This window comes from Mya arenaria, chromosome 13 (assembly GCF_026914265.1).
Source record: "Mya arenaria isolate MELC-2E11 chromosome 13, ASM2691426v1".
NCBI lineage: Eukaryota > Metazoa > Mollusca > Bivalvia > Myida > Myidae > Mya > Mya arenaria.
In genome coordinates, this window is record NC_069134.1 from 28,584,926 (window position 1) to 28,609,362 (window position 24,437).

Genomic DNA, 24,437 nt, shown 5'->3' on the forward strand with positions numbered 1-24,437 from the left:
TGCAGTGTACATGTACCATAACTCTACTTAAGCTAAGTACAGAGTCATTGCCGTTTGTCACATTTCTTTTCCAGCGTAAAGCGTCAACACCACTGGATGTAATTCATTAAAACTTCGTACAATGATTGAAAATAATAAGAGAAAATGCAGTATGTTAGAACCATAATGCTTTTATAGCTAATTAGATGGTACTTTTGATTGTCCAGAGGATTTCTTGAAAACTACTGGATGAAATTAAAGTAATCGTCATGTAATAGTAAAGCACAATGAGAGGAAGTACAGTGTACAGGAACCATAACCCCTTTCAGCTAATAACTGAGTTGTTGCCCTTTGTTACTTTTCTTGTCTGGAGCATTACTTCCAAACTACTGGATAGAATTAATTTAAACCAGAGGAATTGCATTTTGTTCCTTTTTGTCCGGAGCATGACTTGGAAACTACTGGATGAAATTGCATTAGACTTAATGCAATGGTAAAGTACAATAAGAGGAAGTGCATTGAACAAGAACCATAACTCTATTTTAATTAATTCCATAGATATTACACTTTGTTATAAAAATAACTTTAATATTAGTTATTGTTATATACGAAAACATGAATGAGCTATCATTTTTACATCAAATGTAATAATCATACTTTTCAAAACAAAATACAATTACTCATTCATTTGTTGTTATTGTTTTTCAAACAGAACACTTTTTTACTTGAACTGGAAACACACTAAATATTTAACTTTAAAATAGAAAATTCATGTATCATTGTGCATCATATGCAGCTAACTCATGGGTGCAGTACAGCCGCTTGTATTCGGTCGACAGTAGTCCTTCACGGAGGTTCCAAGGGTTCGCTTGAGAGCGTCATCCACTCCCTGCCATTGGGCGGAGGTCAGCCCGGGGGTGCGGGAGTACACGACCCCACCCTGGTACCGCCAGTCCTCCGCCATTAGACCGCAGTAGTGGAGCACCACGTAGTCCCCGGAGACCGCATAGTCTGCGTTATCGTTAATGCTATCTATCAATATTGAGGGAGGCGGTGTCTTAATTTATATAAAATGATCTTTCAGCTAAGAATCAGTTTCGACGTAAGACCTTGCAAGTGGAGTTTTAGTTTTAAAATATGATATAACAATATTTTAAGGAGGCTACACGTAATGATATAATTACAGTTACTGTAAAACAAATTTCCAATGGGATATTCTACAGCAAATCAACAACGTACAGTTAAGCAATAAATTTTTAACAATTTCCCCCCTGTTAACATAAAACAATGCTTTAAATAAATATAAAAAAAATCATATTTAAAAAACAGCAACCGCATTTTTATCATTTCCTATACTCTCACCGACAGACACACAAAACGCCATATATAAAAAATAGTTTGTGTATTATTAACCGTGAAGTTATTTTAACGGATATATCAGAAAAAGAAGTTTAACATTTAGTTTTAACATTTATAAAGTATTTTTGTATCGAACTTTTAGAGGCCAGTAATCTATGTGCTCGCGGTCCGCATTCGACGTCTACATCAGCATTTTAAAACGGAAAACATATTCCATGTGTCCGCAAAAGGTATACAGAAAATCGTTAATCTGGGCATAATTATCAGATAGTTTACAATACCCATTTAAATTATTTTTCTTACAGGAATAAGGACGATAACTCTCGGAGGACTCGCCCGATATGCCTGGTTATCGAATTTGTCTGTGATGTTATGTCCAAACATTCTGACCAAATTTGGTGATGATTGGACAAATGCTTTTAAAGTTAGTTATCGGACACCAAACTGGACAACGCCCGCCCACCCGCCCTAACTTTATCAGCCCCGTTCCGATGAAAGTTCAATGAATGTATTTCTATATATACATGTGTAGTAGCTTATTTTCTTCTTTTTTACTTTAACGAAAACTTGAGTCACAATTTCAACATATGCTTTAAATAAAAAGTTTCGTTTCCATCAAATAGAACAAAGTAAGATTTAAAAGACAACGTTTTCCTGCATTTCATAACATAGAGCTTTTGCCACTATTTCTCTATATGTGTGAAGTCATACCCTGTCTGCTCGCGCATCAGCGTCCGCTAAAGCGATCGACTTTGATTGGATGCACTTATGGATACCAAAGAGCCAACCCAACTTTATTTAACTGTTTCGTAAATCGGAACGTCTAGGCTATTGACCGAAGCTTTCCGGAGATGGCCGAGTTGTAACGATTGCTGTTCCGGGTTAAATGTACGCAGAAAGCATGCACATGGAAAACACGGACGGTGCTTGAAATGTGCTTGAATTACAAAGCATTTAAATGATTCGAAGTGCGAACAGTGACTGAAATGTTTGCTGATATATGGAAATTATATCTTTTAAATATCACAGTTACTAAACAAATCTATCTAGGCAATTTACCGAGCACTTTCCATTGTTCGTACATAGTGAGCCCCATCATTTTGTTGGTGAAGTCAAGAACGCCCATTGAACGGCTGCGTTGCCCTACTTTCTGTACTGCAGCACGGTGCCGGAGTGTTCCGTTCAGCATTTTTACGTCATAACGTTCCGTTAACGTAAAATTTGAAGAGTTTGGTGTTTTAGAATAGGACGAGATCTGGCAATCAAAACAGTCATAGTCCTTGTTAAAACCGAGAACAACGTACCAAGTACCGCTTAACAGCGGTAACGTAAAATTGGCTGCGTACGTTGACGGAACGTCGCATTTGAACTTCTTGTCAGGTGGCGGCAGCGTCATACAATGGTGATCGTCGACGAGACACGCCATTAGGGCGTCGTATATAGCATCTTCGTATGTGTTCATGCATTCGAACAGACAGGAATTGTTGGTAAATCCACATTTCATAACGCACTCCATATTTGTGCGACACCCCGAGTCCCGAGCGCAATTCAGCGATTCTTCCCTGCAGTGTTCCATTATACAAACAACGTCCGGGTTACTCTTTGGTAAATGAAGGTCCAGAGCGAAGCCACTCGCAAAGGGTTCCTGGGTAAATAACGCGAAAAAGGTAACTAAGATTACCGAAATCATCTTGTCAATACAAATGAGTTCACAAGTTTGCGTGGGATTGCTTTTTATAGTGTTTCAGTTTGGTATTGGTGCTGACTGTGTCTCAGATTTTTGCGTCTGGGTCATGGAAAGGACAACGTACTTTAGCGAAGGTTATCAGCATGCAAGGTTTAAGGTATCCTTTGTACTAGTATGTGATTTTGTATTCCATATTGGTTTTAATTGGATCTAAACGATGTAGCTAATCGGATTATTTTTTATTAATAACTGACCAATAGAGTGAATAAAATCAATGATGCATGACAATAAGATTAACTGAAGTTGGATATTGAATCATGACCATCCTTAGTGAATCAATATAAGTTTACAAAATTGTTCTTTTTTAAAAAAAATCATACGAAATACCATTTCAAATGATTTCATAATTATATGCCATTTAATTAGTTCGCCAGTCATAAAACAATAGCCTAACGGCTGATGGTTTCAGACATCGAAAATCATGTGTGTACAGCTGGTACCTTCACGTTGAGATAAGTTAAGCATTCTACGGCGGTGCATTTTAAAATGTACGTCAGCATTTTTTGTTGTTTTATACACTAACGGAAATTTAGGACGCGCATGTCAGTTGAATGTTTTTGTTACTGGTATTTATGTTATATTTAGAAGAACTGAACTAACAGTAAAATGATTACGAATAAGCGATGTGAGCGTAGCGAACGAGACATTCTTATTCATTAAAATGTTTCATCAGGTCACCTAACTGTCTTTGAATACTACCTCATTGGTTGACACATTTTCAACGCAAAATCTGACGCAGGGAGTGTGTATCGGATGAGTTGAATTAGGCGGGCCTATGTTAAAGCTGCACTTTCACAGATATACCATTTTAAACAACTTTTTGATTTTTTGACTTGGAAAGAGCAATGTTTTGCAAACCAATGATTTAAGATTGCTGGCAAAAACTCAGATCGTAGGTTTTCATATTTCCTTTCGAAATTTAATGTTTTATGGCTTCAACGGTTACTAATGCACCAGCCAATTGTAACCACGCCCCCCCCCCCCCCAGGTCCGGGGGTATACCGGGGATAGCCGGGGAAATGGGCCGTGTTTTTACTTTCCAGGTGGCCCCGCAGGGCCGGGTGACCGCGGTGGTTTTGTCTTTGCGCCAAATTTAGCGGAGAATGGGCCTTGTATAGAGTTTCTGGGGTGCGGGGGCATTTGGCCGGGGTTTTACCATCAGTGCGTACCCGCAGGGCGGGGATTTTACCCGGGGTTGGCTGGACCGAAAGTCAAAGTCCCCGCTATTCCCCGGACCTGGGGGGGGGGGGGGGGGGGGGCTGGTTACAATTGACTGGTGCATAACGGTTTAAGAAAAATGCATTAAACTTATTTTTTGAACTTAAATATAAAAATCTGCGATCTAATTTTTTCTCAGCAGTCTTATATAAATGGTTTCTATGGAATTTCGCCAAAATTGGCTCGTTCGAAGACAAAAAATAAAAAAAGTTGTCAAAACGGTATTTCTGTGAGAGTACAGCTTTAAAACACCAAGAAAAGTCGAAATTCTTAATGATTAAGCCTAGTACTTAATGATTGCCTATCTGCAATTTCATTGGCTATAAATGTAGGTTGTATTCTAAGTTGAAGAAGAAGAAGAAGAGTTGAATACAGTATTTATATATAACTTCTTATCATAAGTATGGTCTCAGTTGACAATCATTGCCATAGAATCAAACAAAGTCATGAAACGTCCTTGACCGGCATCTCATCATGTCTGATTGCCGCATGTCTGTGTCTTAGGCCGGCAGTACTCGCTGACGTCATGGCCCATGAGCCGCGACAGCGCGGCGGAAACGGTTAACGCGTCACCGGAGGTGAGCACGGGAAGTCGCGAGTACACCACGTTCCCTTCATACCACCAGTCAGAAGTCATGTGACCGCAATAGTACATGATGACATAACTTCCGGTTGGAGAAATATCTGCAAAATGTATGAATGTACAGGAAATGAAATTCAGATAAGAATGCGAATGGACCGATCCCGTTCATTACACGAACTAGATACAGACCAAAGGTGCTTATCAATTGCAAAGACAAGGCGAAAGCATGGTTGCCTAATAGTCTTTATAAAAGGTGCATGTTCTTTATTTAGTTCATTTCGTGTTAACCGTTTAATATTCGCGATAATCATATAGCTATCTAGTTATATTCGCAACAACTTTTCGGTAAGATAAATGAAGTTAATATATAGATAATAGGTAACATGAATCTGATCTAGTTAACACGTTATATGGAATGTTACTTAGTGGAATTCGCAAATTATATAGTTAGATAACCAGTTACTGCTAGAAGTCAAAAATGCATTTATAGATAAGTTGTGACACGAATCTTGACTAGTTAACCATGCTACTTATTATTTGGAATTCGCAAACCATAACTATAGTTAGCCTGTTAATGTTGAACAGCTAAAAATGTAACAGGTGACAATTCTTGGCACTTTTAACCCCTTTTTGAGTCATATAATATTTATCTTACCGAAAAGGTTTCGCGAATATTAGCTAGCTAACTAGATATAGCTAGATATATGTCGCGAAACAAGTGGTTAACACGAAACAATTCGCGAACAGTTACGGCAGTGTTCTGCCACCATGGGTTTGTATAATATATTCCACATATAAAACAAGGCTATTTATCTAAGGCTTTGTCTTACCATTTTGGGAAAAAGACCCTATACATCTTGGAGATTGCGAATCGAAAATGCCGAAATTGGGAAATTTTACAGTTAAAAGAACAAGCTGTATAGTCTCCTGCAAATGTGGATATTATTTAAAATGAATTTCTTTTCCTCTTTTAAAAGACCCAAAATGGCTGAAATATCAACCATTGGGGTGTTAATATCTATTGTAAGAAGTCATGACAGACAATATTATTTTCGTAATGATCTCTGAATGTGATGAAAAGCCCCAAAACTTTATAAACATCACATAATTTATTAGGATGTTGAAAATGTACCAGTACAGGTAAAAAACTTTTTGCTCTTTTTATACGCCCATCTTACGATGGCCGTATTATGGGAACACCCATGGCGGGCGGGCGGCGGGCGGGCGGGCGGCTCCACAATGTTGTCCGCTCTCTAACTTGAACATTTCTCATCCAATTTCCACCAAACTTCATGAAAGTGTTTGTTGGTGAAATATCTAGGTCAAGTCCGATAACCAGCCAAATCGCTTTAGGCACTCCAGAGTTATGGCCCCCTGAATTTGTCAAAATTGGCCATTTTAGCTTTGTCCGCTCTCTAACTTGATCATTTCTCATCCAATTTCCACCAAACGTCACGAAAGTGTTTGTTGGTGAAATATCTCGGTCAAGTTCAATAACCAGCCAAATCGCTTTAGGCACTCCAGAGTTATGGCCCCCTGAATTTGTCAAAATTGTCCATTTTAGCTTTGTCCGCTCTCTAACTTGAACATTTCTCATCCAATTTCCACCAAACTTCATGAAAGTGTTTGTTGGTGAAATATCTAGGTCAAGTTCGATATCCAGCCAAATCGCTTTAGGCACTCCAGAGTTATGGCCCCCTGAATTTGTCAAAATTGGCCATTTTAGCTTTGTCCGCTCTCTAATCATTTCTCATCCAATTTCCACCAAACGTCATGAAAGTGTTTGTTGGTGAAATATCTCGGTCAAGTTCAATAACCAGCCAAATCGCTTTAGGCACTCCAGAGTTATGGCCCCCTGATTTTGTCAAAATTGTCCATTTTAGCTTTGTTCGCTCTCTAACTTGAACATTTCTCATCCAATTTCCACCAAACTTCATGAAAGTGTTTGTTGGTGAAATATCTAGGTCAAGTTCGATAACCAGCCTAATCGCTTTAGGCACTCCAGAGTTATGGCCCCCTGAATTTATCAAAATTGGCCATTTTAGCTTTGTCTACTCTCAAACTTGAACAGTTTTTATCCGAATTTCACCAAACTTGCTACTATAAATGTTTGTTGGTATATATTCTTGGCAAAGTTCTATAACCAGCCAGGCTCTTCAGGATTATGGCCCTTGAATTGGTCAAAATTCGCTATTTTTGCTTTGTCCACTGTCTAATTTCAACAGTTATCATCTGATCTTCACCAAACTTGCTGAAAATATTTGTTGGTAAAATAAATCGGTCAAGTATGATAATCAGCCAAATGCCCCGAAGCACTTCAGGATTACTGCCCTTGCCATTTAAGCTTTGTCTACTCTCTAACTTGAACAATTCTCATCTGACCTTCACCAAACTTGCTGAAAATGTTTGTAGCTATAAAATCTTTACCAAGAATGTTTGCCGGTATAAATGCTTTGCCAAGTACACACTGATTGTCTCTTGGGTACGATTAAGGATGAATCATCTCTTGGAGACGATTTTTACATGAATGTTGTTTTTCAAATCCCGAACACGTTGATCGTCTTTGGGCATGATTTGGGATTAATCGTCTATATTTTACTTTTGAATTGGATTTTTTTTCTGAAGAAAAATCCCTTAAATTTTGCTTTTAGAATTGGTCCGGTAGAAAAGACACTGTTATCAATACTGCAGACACGTATATAATGCTCCAGTCAATTGTAACCACGGCCCCCTAGGTCCTGGGGTATACCGGGGAAATGGGCCGTGTATTTACCTTTCAGGTGGCCCCACAGTGCCGGGTGAATGCGGTGGTTTTGTCTTCGCTTTAAATATAGCGGTGAATAGGCCATGTGTTCGTCCCCGCAGGGCAGGGATTTTAGCCGGGGTTGGCTGGACCGAAAGTCAAAGTTCCCGCTAATCCCGGACCTGGGGGGGGGGGGGGGGGGGGGGCTGGTTACAATTGACTGGTGCAAATTATGTCTATCCACAATTGTGACCTTACCCATGACCTGCCATTTCTCATACATTGTCAGCCCCATGATGTGGTTTGTGTAATCCAGGAGTCCGGGGTTGAACACGTCACGTTGTGCCACCTGCTGGACGTCAACACGATGACGTACAGTTCCATTCAACATCGTTACGTCATAGAGTTCCGTTAGCGTATAGTTGTTAGAATTAGATGTTGGCTTGTACGTAGAAATTTGGCAGTCGAAACAATCATAGTCTCGATTCAGACCAAGCACAATATTCCATGTTCCTTGCAGGTCAGCGAGACTTACGTTTTTTACTGACGTTGACGGCGGTTTACAACGGTACGTCGGATCCGGCGGCGTAAGATTGAGGCAGTGGTAGTCATCGACTAGGCATTTCATAAAGGCGTCAAATATGGCATCCTCGTACGTGTTCATGCATTCGTACATGCAGGAGTGGTTCGTCATGCCGCACCTGGACAGAGCAATAAATGGAATTCCGTATTTAATATAACATTGGATAGGCACACGTGGTGGTTCTCTATACAAAATGTATTTTGATAAAATCGTGTTTTCATATTTATATATGCATTTATTTTTATAAGCATATTTCTGCTTCACGGTTCTCGAGATTTCACTACTAACGTTGATTTTTTATAGGTATTTGTATTTTTAGGCATACCGGGCGGTTAACTAAATTTAAATAATTACGTGGGTTTTTTTATTTATAGGCATATTTTGCTGTTATCTAGTGAGTGAAGCGCAGACTAAAGCTGTACACTGCGGGGATTTCAAATGAGTTGGCGGAATCTGGAGGCGCTCGACATTTTGCAGCTATCTTTTTTGGCATGTTCTAAAACCTGGCCTGGCCTGGCCTGCTGACTCAGCATTTTGTGTCAGGCCAGGCCGGGCCAGGCCAGGCCAGGCCAGGCCAGATTTTATACAATTTGAGATTACAAGCAGGGAATATACTGGAACACAATGACAGACCTTTATTTGAAAATAGAACTGAATGTTTAATGTATTGAGTTTTACTTAGATAAAAAAGTAGTTAAATTGAATGCACGGGAACATTGTCAACACTAATCAGATATATCTTTTAAGTGCACAGAAGTGGGGTTTACAATCGAATCTTTAAATCAATGTGTTCAAACTGAAGTTTAACGTACATATATTTTATTTTTTACATTCATAAATTTATATTTATTATTTGTGATGATTTTTTTTATGTTTTGTCTTTATTTAAGATGTAGGAATTGCATCTTACATTACAGTTCATATAGTTTAACATCAAGCTGTTCAAAACTACATGCATCGTTCAATTGAAGACAGATTGAATGCAGCTTGATTGGTGGTCTAGTTTCTACAAACACTTAAACAAACGTTTTCCCAATATCTATTCTTGACAAAGCTCCGGTAAACGGCGTTTAAATTGTTCTTACACCGTGCATCTTGCATATGTATATCAATGCTTAGAATACATATATTTTAAATATATTGTGATCTTACTTGGTCATGCACTCCATGTTGGATCGGCAGCTGGGGTCCCCCATACATGCCGCCGACTGGTGGCCACAGTGCTCCATGATGCAGAACACGTCCGGGTTGCTGTGAAGACCGCCATGTCCGAACAGGCCATCCATGAAACCGCTACTGACCGGAAGTGATGTCATCAGCAGAACTACACTGGTGAACACCCTCATATTGCTGGTTTTCTGTTTTCCTTATACTGGAAGATGCAGAATGATTCAGAGAGAGAAAGAACGAGAGAGAGGGAAAGAAGTCCTTTAATTACTCTAGTAGTACATTTACATAAGTGATCAACTTAAAGCATTGCTATTAAAGGCACGTGTCCAAGTTAGTGTAAAGTGTTTTATATGGAACTAATTGGGAACACGGTTATACCTGGTATTTGGACTGCAATTTTGGCCAGTCGAGCTACCTGATTCGAGCGATTAGGTTCTTAGATTGATCTCTTGGAATGAGAATCATAAAAAATGTGTTCTAGTCCTCTATGGTACACATAATAAACAAACAATCCACTTTAAGTCTTATATTTTTACATATTTAAATAGTTTGCCGTATATGTTACATCGTTTTCAAAGGTATTAAAAGAATGTTTAGCGTGAACTGCTATCCAACAAAGATGTTCAGGATTTTAGTTGTTTAGCATGCAGCTTCAGAGATGGCGACTCGCATGGACTCGGCGCGCAACATCCCTAAAATTTCCATATTTTCCATCTTATTTACACAGGGAACTCGTTGGCTCGAACTAACCGAGCCGGAACATGATCGAGATATCTTCGAGTGCCATTATAGAACCTTAGCATAAACCGTTTAATACAATGTTCCTTTCGTGATGTTAAGTAATCTCTACTTAAAAAGAATTCACAAAAACATTAGAAACTCGAAAAACTGTCTTTAACAGTTCTTACAAAGGTTTTTGTAATGCCTTACAAAATGAATGACCTGTGGACATAGTCCAGTTGTATTGATAAGGGCAAATAAATGTGTCCTTGTAAGCTATTGTTGATTGTAAATATAAATGACACACATGCTTAAGTTTCTCATTAAAATTTTACATGCATGTAAAAGTAATTGGCACACAATAATATAAAATCACGAGTCTGGTTTCAGGCCTTCGATCTCGATTTGGCATTGAATCTACGTGAATGTTCTCCGTACGGACTACAGAACACTTGTGCCAAGTTCTATCAAAATCCAACCACTGATTGAGAAGTTACTTGTATGAGATACATGAACAAGTTATTTTATTGGATATATGCTCTTTATAACTTTAAAGTGGCACGCATATTGACTGGAATTCTTCTCGACGCGGTGTGAAAAGTATATTAAAGGTGTGCCTCATCATGTTTCAGTCCCGTCGTTTCAAGATCGAACTACAGAGACTTGAATGTATGATACAGATCCCAACAGCTGCCCCTGTCTTATAGAATGTTGAAATATTGTAGACAAATCATGATTAATTGTTGAATTGTGTCCCATGACGTCATTAGCAGCCCATTAAATGTTGTATTTTCAACTGATTTTACCCAACTGAGACCACAGGCGACTATTTAAAGTAAGCCAGGGGAGGTTGTTGGGTTCTGCATCATGCATTCAAGTCTCTGTGGATCAAACTACATGTAGTCTTCGATGGCCATTTGTTCTGTACATGATAATGAACTGATTTTGTGTTAAGTGATGGAACGGAAAACAAATGGAAATCTGACTATTGGTCGTACATGTAGTTTGACCTTGACGCGATGAGGCTTTAAATTGTGAGACACAAGTTGGTTCCGAGAACATTGTGGGCAGTTTTGTCGCAAACCCTCCAGTTGTAGGGTGGGTGAAAATGGTAATGGACCTCCAAAATTTGACATTGACCTTTGGTAGTACTTTGACCTTGACACGATGAGCCACGCATTGGTTCGATGAGAACATTGTGGCAAGTTGTATTAATAAAAACCTCCAGAAATTATGGGGGAAATAAAACTATTCATTGACCTTAACCTTAAAAGGCCTAGTTTAAGCCTTTTATAAGTGACTCCCCCCAAAACTGTGTATAGTACACAACCTCTGTTTATTGATCTTTATCTACTTGCCATGATCCCTCTTATCAGATCTCCGATCTGAGTATCCTGCTGTTCAGTTTTATAAGTTTTATTATAGAAATGGACCCTAAATTGCCCTGAGCCAATACACGAATACACAGGAAATTGGCCCCTACTGTGACACCAGTGCACTTAGCAGGAGATGCACAGCAGGTGATTATCATGCCAAACATTCCTTAAACTAGGCCTTTAAGTGACTGCACTTCAGCTCAATGTAGTGAACATTTGTGCCAAGTTTTATATCAAATTTCTTTCAGCAGTTGGGAAGAGTAATTACGCTGAAACAAAATGCAGACAGAAGGGCTGACCGAAAGAAAAACAAAACGACAGATATATAGTATCCCTTCAAGCTTTCGGCACACCACGGCCATTTCCCATCGAAAACAACCTCGATTTACTATGTCAGAAATCTTTACATTTAACTACGCTTAAGTAGATGACGTAGTAATTTCAATTATTAAAGCAGTTTAACTTAATGTCTACTCTCGAAAAACTTAATTATTTATGATATAAAAAATTGCAATCAATTTAAACTTAGTAACACAAAATATACGTTGATATACTACAGTCAATCATCAATCATACTATTATTTAAAATTTTACGGACTACTTCTACTGATGAACATCGGAGGTTGTTTTCAATGGAAAATGGCCGAGATGTTCCAAATGCTCTTGTAATTTGGTGATGAACGAGAACGGACGCACACTGGTTTAGTTTTATTATTTACATATACAAAATGTAAATCAGGCATTGAGCTAGAAAATATGAACAAAATAAACATTAAACATTCTAATTTTGCTCCAAATGATGACTTTGTTAAATACATAACTAAACTCATTTGTTGTTACACAAACTAATAAAAATAAATTCCATTTTGACTATAGGTAACAAAAACACTTTAAAAAGATATAGATCGCCAGTTTACTGTCCATAACAATGTTAATATAAACATGTTCATTTACTTAACAAAAAAGTTATATATTTCAAGATTTTAACTAAGCTAACAAATATTAATTTTTAACAAACAACAATTGTTTTGATATAAAAATAAAAAATAATTGGTAATGATATTTTTTGTTTTAATTTACACCATGAGTGGAATGAAAACTTACACAACACATTTTGAATGCCTTCTACTGGCCTGTATTGCAGAATAAATTCTTCACTTGAGTTTTATTTTTCCAGTGCAGAATAAACTAAACTGACCTATTTCTTTGTGCTACATATTTCTAAATCTGACTTACTATAAAGTCACAGATAGTACACAACATAAAGAACTCCGGTCAGCATAGCATACAACAGACTTTATTTGATAACAAACACTGCAGCCTTTGTTTGACAACAATTTGGCAGTATTCATTTGACATCGAGCACAACAGCCTTTATTTAATAACACACACTGCTGTCATTGTTTGACAACAACTTGGCAGTATCCATTTGACATCAAGCACAACAGCCTTATTTTATAAATATTAAAAAATGTTTAAATATTAACACTCACCAAACAACTTTCAGTCCGGCAACTGTTGCAAAAAAAAACCTTTCAATTTTTAAGACTCCAAGTACAAGCATGGTGATAAGTTCTGAGAGCGGACACTGTAAATAGTTTTTGCCAATTTAATGGTCATAACTCCTGAGTGGCTGTCGACCAAACTTGTCAAAATATACTTAGCACATTCACATTCAGACCAAATTTGGTGATCATTGGACAAAAGGTTCCAGAGTTATGGCTCGGACCAGACCGATTTGAGGTATATTCTATAATTAAAGGGTGATAACTCTTGAGTGACTTGAGCAAAATGGCTGTTTTCATGGCAGCGATGATTGGTCAAAGCCTTCTAAATATACATTAATCAGACAACATACTGGATGCTACTGGATGCCGCTTGCCTGACAAAAAAACTATAACACGTCCTGTTCTATGAACAGGGGTATAAAAATTAGTATACTTCGCTTGATCTGGTTGCAAATTGTGATCTGACAGACTGCACATTTAAAGGAAACATCACTCTGGCTTATGTTCTAAAAACGAAGATATTTTTACATGGAAATAAATACTTATTAAACTCTTTCTTAATTTCAAGGGGAAAGATTCATAAACATTGAATTGTCAGCAAATAAAAACTCAAACGATTTTGCAAAAAATTTAAGGTGTACGTATTTGGATAAAATAAGATATCAATGCGTTTTCATTTTTTTTAAGCTGAGCAATTGGTATAACTCGGCAAATAATATAAATTAACCAGACCGATGGGACTTGCTACACATTTGTGCATTGTCTACCAAGTTTCATATTCATTGGGCCAATCGTTCAGAGGTTTGTTTAGACTTGGTAAATTCTCAAAGGCTTTACTAATGCTTTTCTGCATTTTTTTGCATTTCCTGTCATATTCTTTTAGTAATTGGTAAAAATATTGCTCTTAATATTTTTATGGTGTTTTATCATAGAAACAAGCATATTGCTCGCAATTTGAAACTATGTTTCAATCTGACCCTATAAAATGATAACAATTTTTTATGTGTTTTTAACTGATCACAATATACAGCTTTAAAATTTTACATACAAAATGACTTTCTTACAGAAAAAAAGCACAAATGTATAAAATGGCAACAGTTAAAGCTGTAATAAGTTAACACATTATGTACATGTACACCATGGTAAAAATGTATCTTGCATGCTAAAAGTAAAATCGACATGTGCATTTAAAACAAAGTGAAATAATAACAATGACATGTACAATTGCATTCAAAGGAAAGAAAAATAAACTAGAGGTATCCCAGGAGTGATAACTGCCCCCGCACGCCACCCTTACACAGGATGTTAGTTGACTCAGGTAAACATTGGAATAAGAATCATCATAAATTAAAAATTAGAATCGTAATAGATGATTATATCGAGGACACTAAGTATTATTTGCCACAAAATTAATCTAGAAACATCATGAGAACTGTTAAACTGACGTTCAAAGTCACATAACTCAAAAAGAGTTAGCCAGGACAATTCTTTCTCAGATAATCAATAAATGTAGAAAATAACGCTAGGCACTACTACCCATCAAGGTGATTACTAGTGATGTTCCGATTTGATTATAATCGAAAACTGATTGGTTGGGCCTGAATTTTAGCCAATTTTCTCCTTTGAGTTCATTTATACATTTGAAAGTTTTAAGTTGTTATGGTCAACAATATGGCCAGAATCAACAACAACATTAAACACTTGCAAACATAACATAAGCATTTTTAAGGATTACGAGTTATTGTACAACAATAAAACTACAATTAAGATTTCGTAAAAGACTGATTGTACTATCGATAATCTGTTTTTAGCCCAATACTGGTAATTACCAAGTATCAGAGTTATATCTCTAAAACTCTGGGAATAGTTGGCCCCACAAACTTAAAAGCCAAAAGTGTGAAAATCATACTCAAGGGCACTGACAAACCAACCGACCGTATGGTGACTCCAATTTAACTCCCTTCAAACTTTGTTTACAGGGGTAATATAAGTGATACATGAATCCTAAAGAAATAAAAAGTAACCATTTTAACAACAAAGTAACTTCCTAAAGTTAAGTATATTTATTACATAAATAAAAACAAACACAACTTAAGTACAATTTTACAAAATGGCACACTTTCAGGCATGTGTCAGATGCCACAGCCACAGATAAGCACTTTTAAGGATAATGTATTCATTAGGGATAAAAGGATGATGGAGTATTTTTGAAAATCAGTTGATTATGATTGAGGTTGCTGATAATCGATAGCATTTATATCGGAATCAATTATCACTATGTGGCTTAATAGAACTATATGGTAAAACAATGGGATAAATCATTTTGAATTCAGTTAAAAAACTAAATCTTTACATTGAAAAAACACTTCAAAATAACAACATTGCAACTTATGAATTTTCTTTCTGTTCATTAATTGTTTAGTACACTCACTTTTAAACTTGAACTTTATTTTTCCAATGGTCTTACTGGTTATTTCCTAGACAATCCTTTTCAATCCTTGTTTTCACAAATATACAGTTTGAATTACATCATATTTTTGTTACACTAATAGCAACATTCTGTTCAGTTCCTGTTATCACTCTGAATGGTGTTAAACATTGATATCATAATACAAAAAACATACCAACATCTTGCTTTACCATTTAATACATGTAGTCTGTAGTAAAGGAATGGTGAAAAAGGATAACCCATTTAAAAACTACAGTTCTAATAAGATTGGTAACAATTTTTCCATTTGAAAACTATTTAAAAATGGAATTCAATGTACACACAGCTAGAATAACTTACCTGTTTTGTCTGGTTGAATTTAAATACTTAATAAACTTAAGAGTACAAAAATAGTTTATGGCATTTATGTGCGAATACTGCATTGCAAAGAAGTGCTTCTGATAACACATAAAATGACAATCCTAATAAATTTCATGAAAATTTGTACACCACACAACATGGCGTGACACCACACAACATGGTGTGACACCACACAACATGGCATACTTGAAATAAATATCCCTGATAAAGTCTTGAATGACAAAATGAACATTCAAGGAATGTCCCCTACCATAAAACGGCCTTCTTAGTACATTTCGGTAACATCATACTGAGGTACTTTGAATGGATAATGGATCTCTTTTTCAGTAAAATACCCATAAACTGCTCAGCAGTGGTAAAAAATATGAATGACAATACGAGTTGCAAATGAATGAATCATAAATATCATTTTTTTGTTCTTACAACTATTCAAAAGCTTACATTTTCTTTCAAGAACACCTGTCTTGCACAAATATCTGGCATTTTATTAACATTTTAATCAAGACATAAGTTCTAATACTTGATTTGAACTCAACACAGCTGCTCAATTCATGGGATGTTTCTTTTTCCATACTGGCTCTGTTTTGTGCTGCTACAGTGGAACTACTTGGCGTGACCCAAGATTCCTACGCCTGTCCTAACTTACCAACCTGAAAGCAGACACATAGAACTACCATAAATTTTTTACTTTGTAAATAAACTTTACAGTTAACTATATTCGATTTACAGCAATTCATCACATGTTACAGTTCTGTTTCTTCTGAAACCGGTTTTTAACAAATTAAAGATCTGTTACTTCAAATTAACATTTATTCAAAAGAACAATTCCTTGATGGTAGTCTGCTCTAGCCAGTCACAGAGTGCTTTTTTCCCAGAACAATTTTTGATCGATTTAACTAACAAAACCTAATGATTTTATACAAATATCAGATGGCATATAATTAAAATAATTCAAACTAACCTCCTGGCCTGTACATGGCTGGGAAGTTGTGCCGGAGGGCAGCCGCCTGGTCAGAGTACATGGCCAGTCTCTGTGAAGCGAGGCCCTGGTATCCCTGGAGATGTAGTGTGGGATGGGCATCTCCCCCCTGGTCAGGCCGTATACCGACCAACGCTAGACCCCGGGGGTCACCAGTGTAAGCCTGAGGGTTAAACTGCCCGGTGGGGTTAAAAGCACCGGTTCCCTGGAACTGGGTTAGGTTGGACTGATTTAGAAGTAGGGAACCGATCTGAGTGGACCTGTGGTCATGTGAAAGGTCTGTGAGGAGGCTGGGGGTTGAGGCCCCTCCGGGAGTCGGGGTGTAGATGCGGGGAATCGGGGTTGGGGTGTGTGCGGTGCGAGGTGGAGAAGTCAAACGCCCAGACTTTGTTTGCTGACTCAGAATATTGGGCTTTTGAGTCTTCTGCTGACTTGATGGCTGGGATGTTGCCTGGGTATGAAAAGCCACAGGAACTATTTGTGGTTGCATTCCAGCGTTGAACATTGACAGTTGAAGTCCAGATGAATTTATAGACTGTATGCTCACATTTTGTGGCTTCCCATTGTCAAAATATCCAGCACTAGCTGAACTAGAAGCACCACCCACTAAAACCTGTGTGTTTGCATTTATTATAGCACTATACTTCGATGCGCCAGATTGCTTATTTGAAGATTTACTGGACTGTTTTTTCTGTGACGATGAAATAATGTTTGATGCACTGAGTTGGAGTTTTGTTGCATTGTCGAAGTGTGCATTTACACTGTGCGATGATGATGCATTACTTCCAGTATTCGGAGTGGCAAATGTCAATAGCTGGTACCCCTGTGTTACTCCGTTACTAGATTGAGGCAATATTGCCATTTGAACCGGAAGCTGAGAACCATTCTGACTGTTGATTGTTTGACCCTGTAAACCAGTGATTATCTTGACTCCACCCTTTTGAAAATTAGCATTCAAAACTAAATTGCCTTTTGCTTGAGAAGTTTTCGTCGAAGTGGATGCAATGGGTTTCTGTGTTAATGTTTTAACAGTGGTTTGTTCTAAGGACTTATGATTTCCACTTACAGTTACACTTGGTCTATGACATACAGTACTTGACAGTGAACTTTGCACTAGCACATGAGGCTTAATAAGGATCTGAGTAGCAGATGACACATTTGGCGCGACTAAATTATGGTTCTGTACAATGATACTCGAAGCATATGGCTGACTAGGAATACCAGGGTTTGCAACTGAGCTTGTAAGAGCGTGATTAAGTAGCACACTTTTTTGTTTCCCGGCCATTGGAGAACTATAACTCATCCCACTCGACACACTTTGTACAGTACCTGTACTCAAGTTAATAGCATATTTTGGCAGACTACTTGATACATTAACCGAGGACCAGGTATTGGCCAGTGATTTCACAGCCAACATGGGTTGAGTGGGCAGCGTCTGATTCTTGTATCCCTTTTTACGTCCCTCTCCTCCCGAGTCACTACTCGAACTGCTGCTACGACTACTACGTGATGAGCTACGACTATGACTCCGGGAACTTGAACTGCTGCTTGACGATCGAGAGCGTTGCTTTAACTTGGAATTCACAGAGTTTGAGTTTGAACTCGGAGATGCAGGTGGAGAAATGGAACTCAATCTCCGTCGCTTTGGTGACCCAAATCTTGGCTTCTCAGATGTTGAGCCCGATGATTTTTTGTCATTCGGAGTCTTAGTTTGCAGGTCAAATGATTTGAAAAGGCTTTCTTCTGTCTGGGGCAGATGTTTTTGTTCTTCCTGGAGGGACTTGTGCTCCTCTGCTGCTGTGGCCAACAAAGCATCAAATGGTGATGCTGATGAATGATTGCCCATGCCTGCAAAAAAACAAAACAATATTAAGTCAGTTTATACTCCATTTTGATGACAGTTGATAGCTTATAGAATCACTCAAGTCCGTTTCATTGTGAGAGGCCTTGAGAAGGTACCCCTAATCAGACTTAAACCCACAAACTAATGGGTGACAGGAGGACAGCTTTTCCACCTAGAAAACTGGCACCCTTGTTTAGCACTTTTTAATATTACAATGGCCAAAATCAGCAAAAGCCTGCCAGTTATTAAATGTGTCCATCATTAACAATGGTTGGGCTTGTTGAAATTTCACAGCAAGTAGCTTGGTTAAAATTTGTGCATGTTAAAACAAAATCCTTAAGTACATATTTTTGATAATTTACACTTACATTTACACAAGATTATATTGCAATAAATACAATTTCAAGATTTTTGGTTTTCTATCCAGAGGTAAATAAACATATTTTTTGTTATGTTTCAGGATTGATTGACAAGGCATAGTACGAAAATATTTTTCACGAAAACATGGCAAACATCTATAAAGCGCATTTAAGCCAAAGTTGGTGGCTATTCTCAGTCGATCAAGGGGCATAACCAACAGTTATTTAAGCCCTATCTATAAGTCTCTGACAGTTATTTCAGCCCTATCTATGGGCCAAGCTACAATTGTCAGCCAAGTTACATGAAGATTAAATTTATGCACATGAATGATCTTCGGGCTATGACAGTCAATATCTTCAGAAATTTTCCGCCTTTAAGACATGAAATGGTAAATTGTAAAACAAAATTTAAAGAATCCTTTCTGACCTTCATTCCTCTGTCTGAATGCCTGGGACCGGACATCTGGAGACGGTATCGCAGTAATAGCTATTGGCTGATTGGCTGTGGAAATCAACATGGCCGTGTTTGTTCTCGTCTCCGGTGATGCAGAGTTCGGAGGTTGCATACTGCGTAGCAACTGCGGACCAGATTTTAAATCTCGTTGGTTGTCTTTTTTCATTAATCTCTTAGACGCTGCGTTCTGATTTGAGGTTGATTTACGCTTATTGCTCTTACTGGATTCCTTTTTATTTTTAACCTGAGGTAACAAATACATCTCTCTATTTTGATGATTACCTTCAACCTTATTAATGATACTTTGTTTCACAATATCTGATGTAGTCCCATTAAAAATGTGTCCTCGTTTCTTAGGAATAATCATTTTGTCCATAGTAAAATCCGTTTTTGCTGATGCCAGAGAAGCATTTGACACAAAATTTGCTGAAGTCCATGACGATGACTTAGTGGATAATGCTGTTTGTTCATTGGCTGATTCCTGAGTGACATCATTCCTAGGGGAACCAGTCCTACCATCATGGGAACCAAACTGAGAGCTCATTGGTTTCCTGTTGCCACTGTTACTCTCTAAACTGATGTCCCCCTCAGATTCAGTTGTACGTCTCATATTATTGCCGGGAAGACAGTCAAGTGGAATGCTTATAGGTAAACTAGGGCGTTGTATACTGAGATCAGAGTCCATTCTGTCAATATGACCATTTAATTTAGCTTTTCGTTGACCTTGGTCAGCCTTTACACAAAGGTCAGTTCCTGTGTTTTCTAGAAGTTTCCTGATTGATAAATTTCCTCCAGCAGTTGTTGCGTCTTTAGGGGAATCCCTTGAAGATATGTTTTTACGATTTTTAGTAGCAGGCCTGCCTCTTTTCGATCCAGAACCCAAACTTTTCTCCCGACCAACCTCACTAACAGTACCAAGAATCTGAGACACTTCAGGACTCACAAAATCCACAGGATTTACATTTGGATTTACATTCTCCGGTTCTGTTTCTTCGATCCGTCTCTTTCTACCATCCAAATTTTTCGATTTTCCCTGAGATGGATGTTTGAGCTGGTCGTTGCCAGAAGATTGTGCCAGTTGGTTGACCTGAAATTCCAGGGCTTGAACCTGCTGGTTCTTCATTAAGGATTCAGCCACCTGGCTGGCAATGTATTCCTGAGTTTGAGATAGCGTTACTAGGCCGTTCTGAAAGTATATACAAGGAAATATGATCACACTTTATTTCAAACAAAATATGAGTTCAAGATAACTGAACTAGGTAATTCTTATAAGAAAATATCATTACAATTCATATCAACATTTTCCTGAGGTTGAAAAACTGTACCAGGCCATTCTAAAATAATCATGCATGAAAATTTGACCATGTTTATCGGGCTTGCTCAAATTCTGAATTTAATATAGCAGGGCTTGTTAAAAAATTTGATGCCAAGCAATAGTATAAGCATTCGGGCTTGTTCATCCAAAAGTCTAATTTCGATGACTTACATATACAAGGAAATATGACCACAATTTAGTTATTTTTTCCTTGAACTGTATTAAGCCCCTCGAAAAACAAAAAGGTAAGTGTAAGGTAGAGATGAATTTGAGATTTCTAGACATGTACAATTGGCTGTTGTAAATTATGCAAATGAAATACAATAAGGTTAATAGTACAGATTTTTGATCTGGTAGGTTATTTTCAATCCCAGTGGAATTTTTGCAGAATTGGATTTCACAAGGCGCTGATAGAAAGAAATAAATATTTGCAAGAATCCATGAGAGTCAAATACGACCTCCCGGATCAAATAGCAAAACAAATAAACTTTTTTTTTGTATAAATTAGTGGTTTAAATCACCTCATAGACACTTTATTACATAATAAAATGCATTGTAATGAAACCTTTTTAAGTTTAAAGCTGCACCCTCACAGATTGACTGTTTTTACAACTTTCGGAACTGTGGATTGCAGAAATCAGCGGACAAAGCATATACCTGTGCTTCAGTATTAATTTTTATGCTTTAACAGTACTTTTAATACACACAAAAACATTCATACAAAGACACTTAAATTCATATGTTTTTGTACGTATGTAGATGTTAAAGAGCATTTATAACAATTACTAAAAGATCACTAAATGTTTGATGCTACCTTTTTCCCGTTGGATTTCCCCGATGTTAAACTCTGTCCTATAAAAGCCTGGCTCTGGGAGTTCATCTGTAATATGTGAAACATACATGATAAGATGTTTTTAACTAAAGAATTCCTTTTATAAAAATATCATAATAGCATACAACCATGTAGTTGAAGCAATGAAATATAGCTTATAATAATACATGGCTTGTACACCTAATCAAGCTAAAGTGACACTTATATTCAAAATCAATACATACACATGTATAACAAACATAAATTATGAGTAATAACTACTAACTGCATAATGCATTTATGGAAAAAAATAATAACTGCAAACACGATTGTAACAATGTATTTAATAGCTGAAAATGCCAAAATATTAAATAATTGGCGAGTGCTAGAAGATTTACTGTGATTTAGTTTTGTCTCGTAAGGTAGACATACCGTGTTTTCTGCACCTTTCTTTTGAATTAAACTCAGTATCCTTTTTAAGAACCAATGTTTTCAACATTTATTCATCCTTTTTTGATATATTAAAGCAAATGTATTAAGTGTGGTCTAATCTTATTTTGGAGTAAGAGTGCATCTTTAAGAACCTATATCATAAATAAATTTCTGGATCCTCCACAGGAACGTAAAAACTTACCAGCATGCTGTTTTCTGTTTCAAGTTGGTCAATCTGCCTCTGAAGTGTGTCGGCAAGAACTTCTAGATCGTTCTGCTGGGTGAGAATGCCCCGGGCTTGGGAGATAAAGTCTCCTGGTGTGGTCGCATCAATACCCACCTGTATGGATATAATTCTTAGTGTGAATTTGTCATGGACATTTAACAAATAATCCCTGATCAAACAACTATTTAAAACTCAGTTTATATCTATGTGTTGTCGTTGTTCCTGAATCCAGAAAATTAACAGTCAGATGTTCATATGAATGTTTCATTTTCAGAAAAATAAATAACACAAACATGAAGCAATAACAGACCTGAGAAGTGATTTATTCTTCAGGATTCATAATTCAGTGAATTTAAAGTCTAGCCACCAATGCTGCTGTCACACTCTCTAATAGCATGATTTGTTTATACTTGTGTATGAATCACTCTCAAGTCCATTGGGAAAATTTCAGTGGAGAAACAGTACAAGGCTGTGACCATCCTTTGGGTGAGCAGCAGACACTTATACCATTAGACCACTCTGATCATACAATTATCTCTTTCAGTTAAAACTTGAGCAGGCCAGTGCTATCTGTGGGTGAGCAGCAGACACTTGTACCACTGGAGAATTCTAATCCTAACATTACCTCTTTCAGTCGAGACTTAAGCAGGCATGTGCTATCTGTCTGTAGGTGTTGTATCTGCCTCTCTAATCGCTCCACCTCACTCTTGAGATCACGCTGCCGGGCCTAGCAATCAAGAACCATGAAACTGTTATAAGGATACAATTTTATACGTGTATCTTCAGTGATATTTAATCAAACGTCAAATCGCTCATAGAAATAGTGTGGTTTTATGTCAAGACATCCTCCATATAGATACACTAAGTATGAATAGTTGACATTTTAAAGCATTTAATACTTGTGCATTCTAACACCACATTTTGGATTCTAAATTTTATTTAAAACTATCTAGCACTCATTTGTGCATTCTAGCACTCACTAAATGCATTCAAGCACTATTAAACTTGAGCATTCTAACATTCACTTAAGCATTCAACTCTTTCAATTCATGCATTCTAAAACACTCACTTCTTCATTCTCACACTCATTCAATGCATTCTAGCGCTCACTTGTGCATTCAAACACCCACTTCATGCATTCTAAAACACTCACTTGTGTATTCAAACACTCACTTCATGCATTCTAAAACACTCACTAATGCATTCAAACACTCACTTCATGCATTCTAAAACACTCACTTGTGTATTCAAACACTCACTTCATGCATTCTAAAACACTCACTAATGCATTCAAACACTCACTTCATGCATTCTAAAACACTCACTTGTGTATTCAAACACTCACTTGATGCATTCTAAAACACTCACTTGTGCATTCAAACACTCTCTTCATGCACTCTACAGCACTCACTTGTGTATTCAAACACTCACTTCATGCATTCTAAAACATTCACTTGTGTATTCAAACACTCTCTTCATGCTTTCTAAAGCACTCACTTGTGTATTCAAACATTCACTTCATGCATTCTAAAACCCACACTTGTTCATTCTCACACTCACTCAATGCATTCAAGCAGTAACATGTGCATTCAAACACTCACTTGTGTATTCAAACACTCGCTTGTGTATTCAAACACTCACTCAATGCATTCAAACACTCACTTGTGTTTTAAAACACTCACTTCATGCATTCTAAAACACTCACTTTTGTATTCAAACACTCACTTGATGCATTCTAAAACACACACTTGTTCATTCTCACACTCACTCAATGCATTCTAGCAGTAACTTGTGCATTCAAACACTCATTTCATGCATTCTAAAACACTCACTTGTGTATTCAAACACTCACTCAATGCATTCAAACACTCACTTGTGTTTTCAAACACTCACTTCATGCATTCTAAAACACACACTTGTTCATTCTCACACTCACTCAATGCATTCTAGCAGTAACGTGTGCATTCAAACACTCACTTGTGTATTCAAACACTCACTTGTGTTTTCAAACACTCACTTCATGCATTCTAAAACACTCACTTGTGTATTCAAACACTCACTCAATGCATTCAAACACTCATTTGTGTTTTCAAACACTCACTTCATGCATTCTAAAACACCCACTTTTGTATTCAAACACTCTCTTCATGCATTCTACAGCACTCACTTGTGTATTCAAACACTCACTTGTGTATTCAAACACTCACTTGTGCATTCAAACAC

The 24,437-nt window shown here is 37.3% G+C and overlaps 3 protein-coding genes across 6 annotated transcripts in view; all 3 read right to left on the reverse strand.

Moving 5' to 3' along the window:
* Positions 1–553: 553 nt before the first annotated feature.
* On the reverse strand, positions 554–3,090 carry LOC128214976 (uncharacterized). The gene is made up of 2 exons (XM_052921700.1): positions 2,398–3,090; positions 554–990 (listed from the first exon to the last, which is right to left on the reverse strand). Exons 1-2 carry the CDS (start codon positions 3,026–3,028, stop codon positions 776–778), a joined length of 846 nt encoding a protein of 281 aa, XP_052777660.1. The 5' UTR covers positions 3,029–3,090; the 3' UTR covers positions 554–775.
* Positions 3,091–4,712: 1,622 nt separating this feature from the next.
* LOC128214633 (uncharacterized) lies at positions 4,713–9,631 on the reverse strand. The gene is made up of 3 exons (XM_052921197.1): positions 9,365–9,631; positions 7,888–8,330; positions 4,713–4,987 (listed from the first exon to the last, which is right to left on the reverse strand). Exons 1-3 carry the CDS (start codon positions 9,556–9,558, stop codon positions 4,776–4,778), a joined length of 849 nt encoding a protein of 282 aa, XP_052777157.1. The 5' UTR covers positions 9,559–9,631; the 3' UTR covers positions 4,713–4,775.
* A 2,540-nt stretch (positions 9,632–12,171) lies between these two features.
* The window catches only part of LOC128213429 (nuclear pore complex protein DDB_G0274915-like), a 53,963-nt gene continuing 41,697 nt past the window's right edge, over positions 12,172–24,437 (reverse strand). For all 4 annotated transcript variants that reach the window (XM_052919114.1, XM_052919113.1, XM_052919112.1 and 1 more), the window contains 6 exons: positions 22,840–22,941; positions 22,191–22,328; positions 21,560–21,625; positions 19,404–20,616; positions 16,757–18,622; positions 12,172–16,445 (listed from right to left, as the gene is read on the reverse strand). In XM_052919114.1, the coding sequence (XP_052775074.1) occupies positions 16,438–16,445; positions 16,757–18,622; positions 19,404–20,616; positions 21,560–21,625; positions 22,191–22,328; positions 22,840–22,941 (3,393 nt within the window). In that variant the 3' untranslated portion in view covers positions 12,172–16,437. The remainder of the gene's footprint in view (positions 16,446–16,756; positions 18,623–19,403; positions 20,617–21,559; positions 21,626–22,190; positions 22,329–22,839; positions 22,942–24,437) is intronic.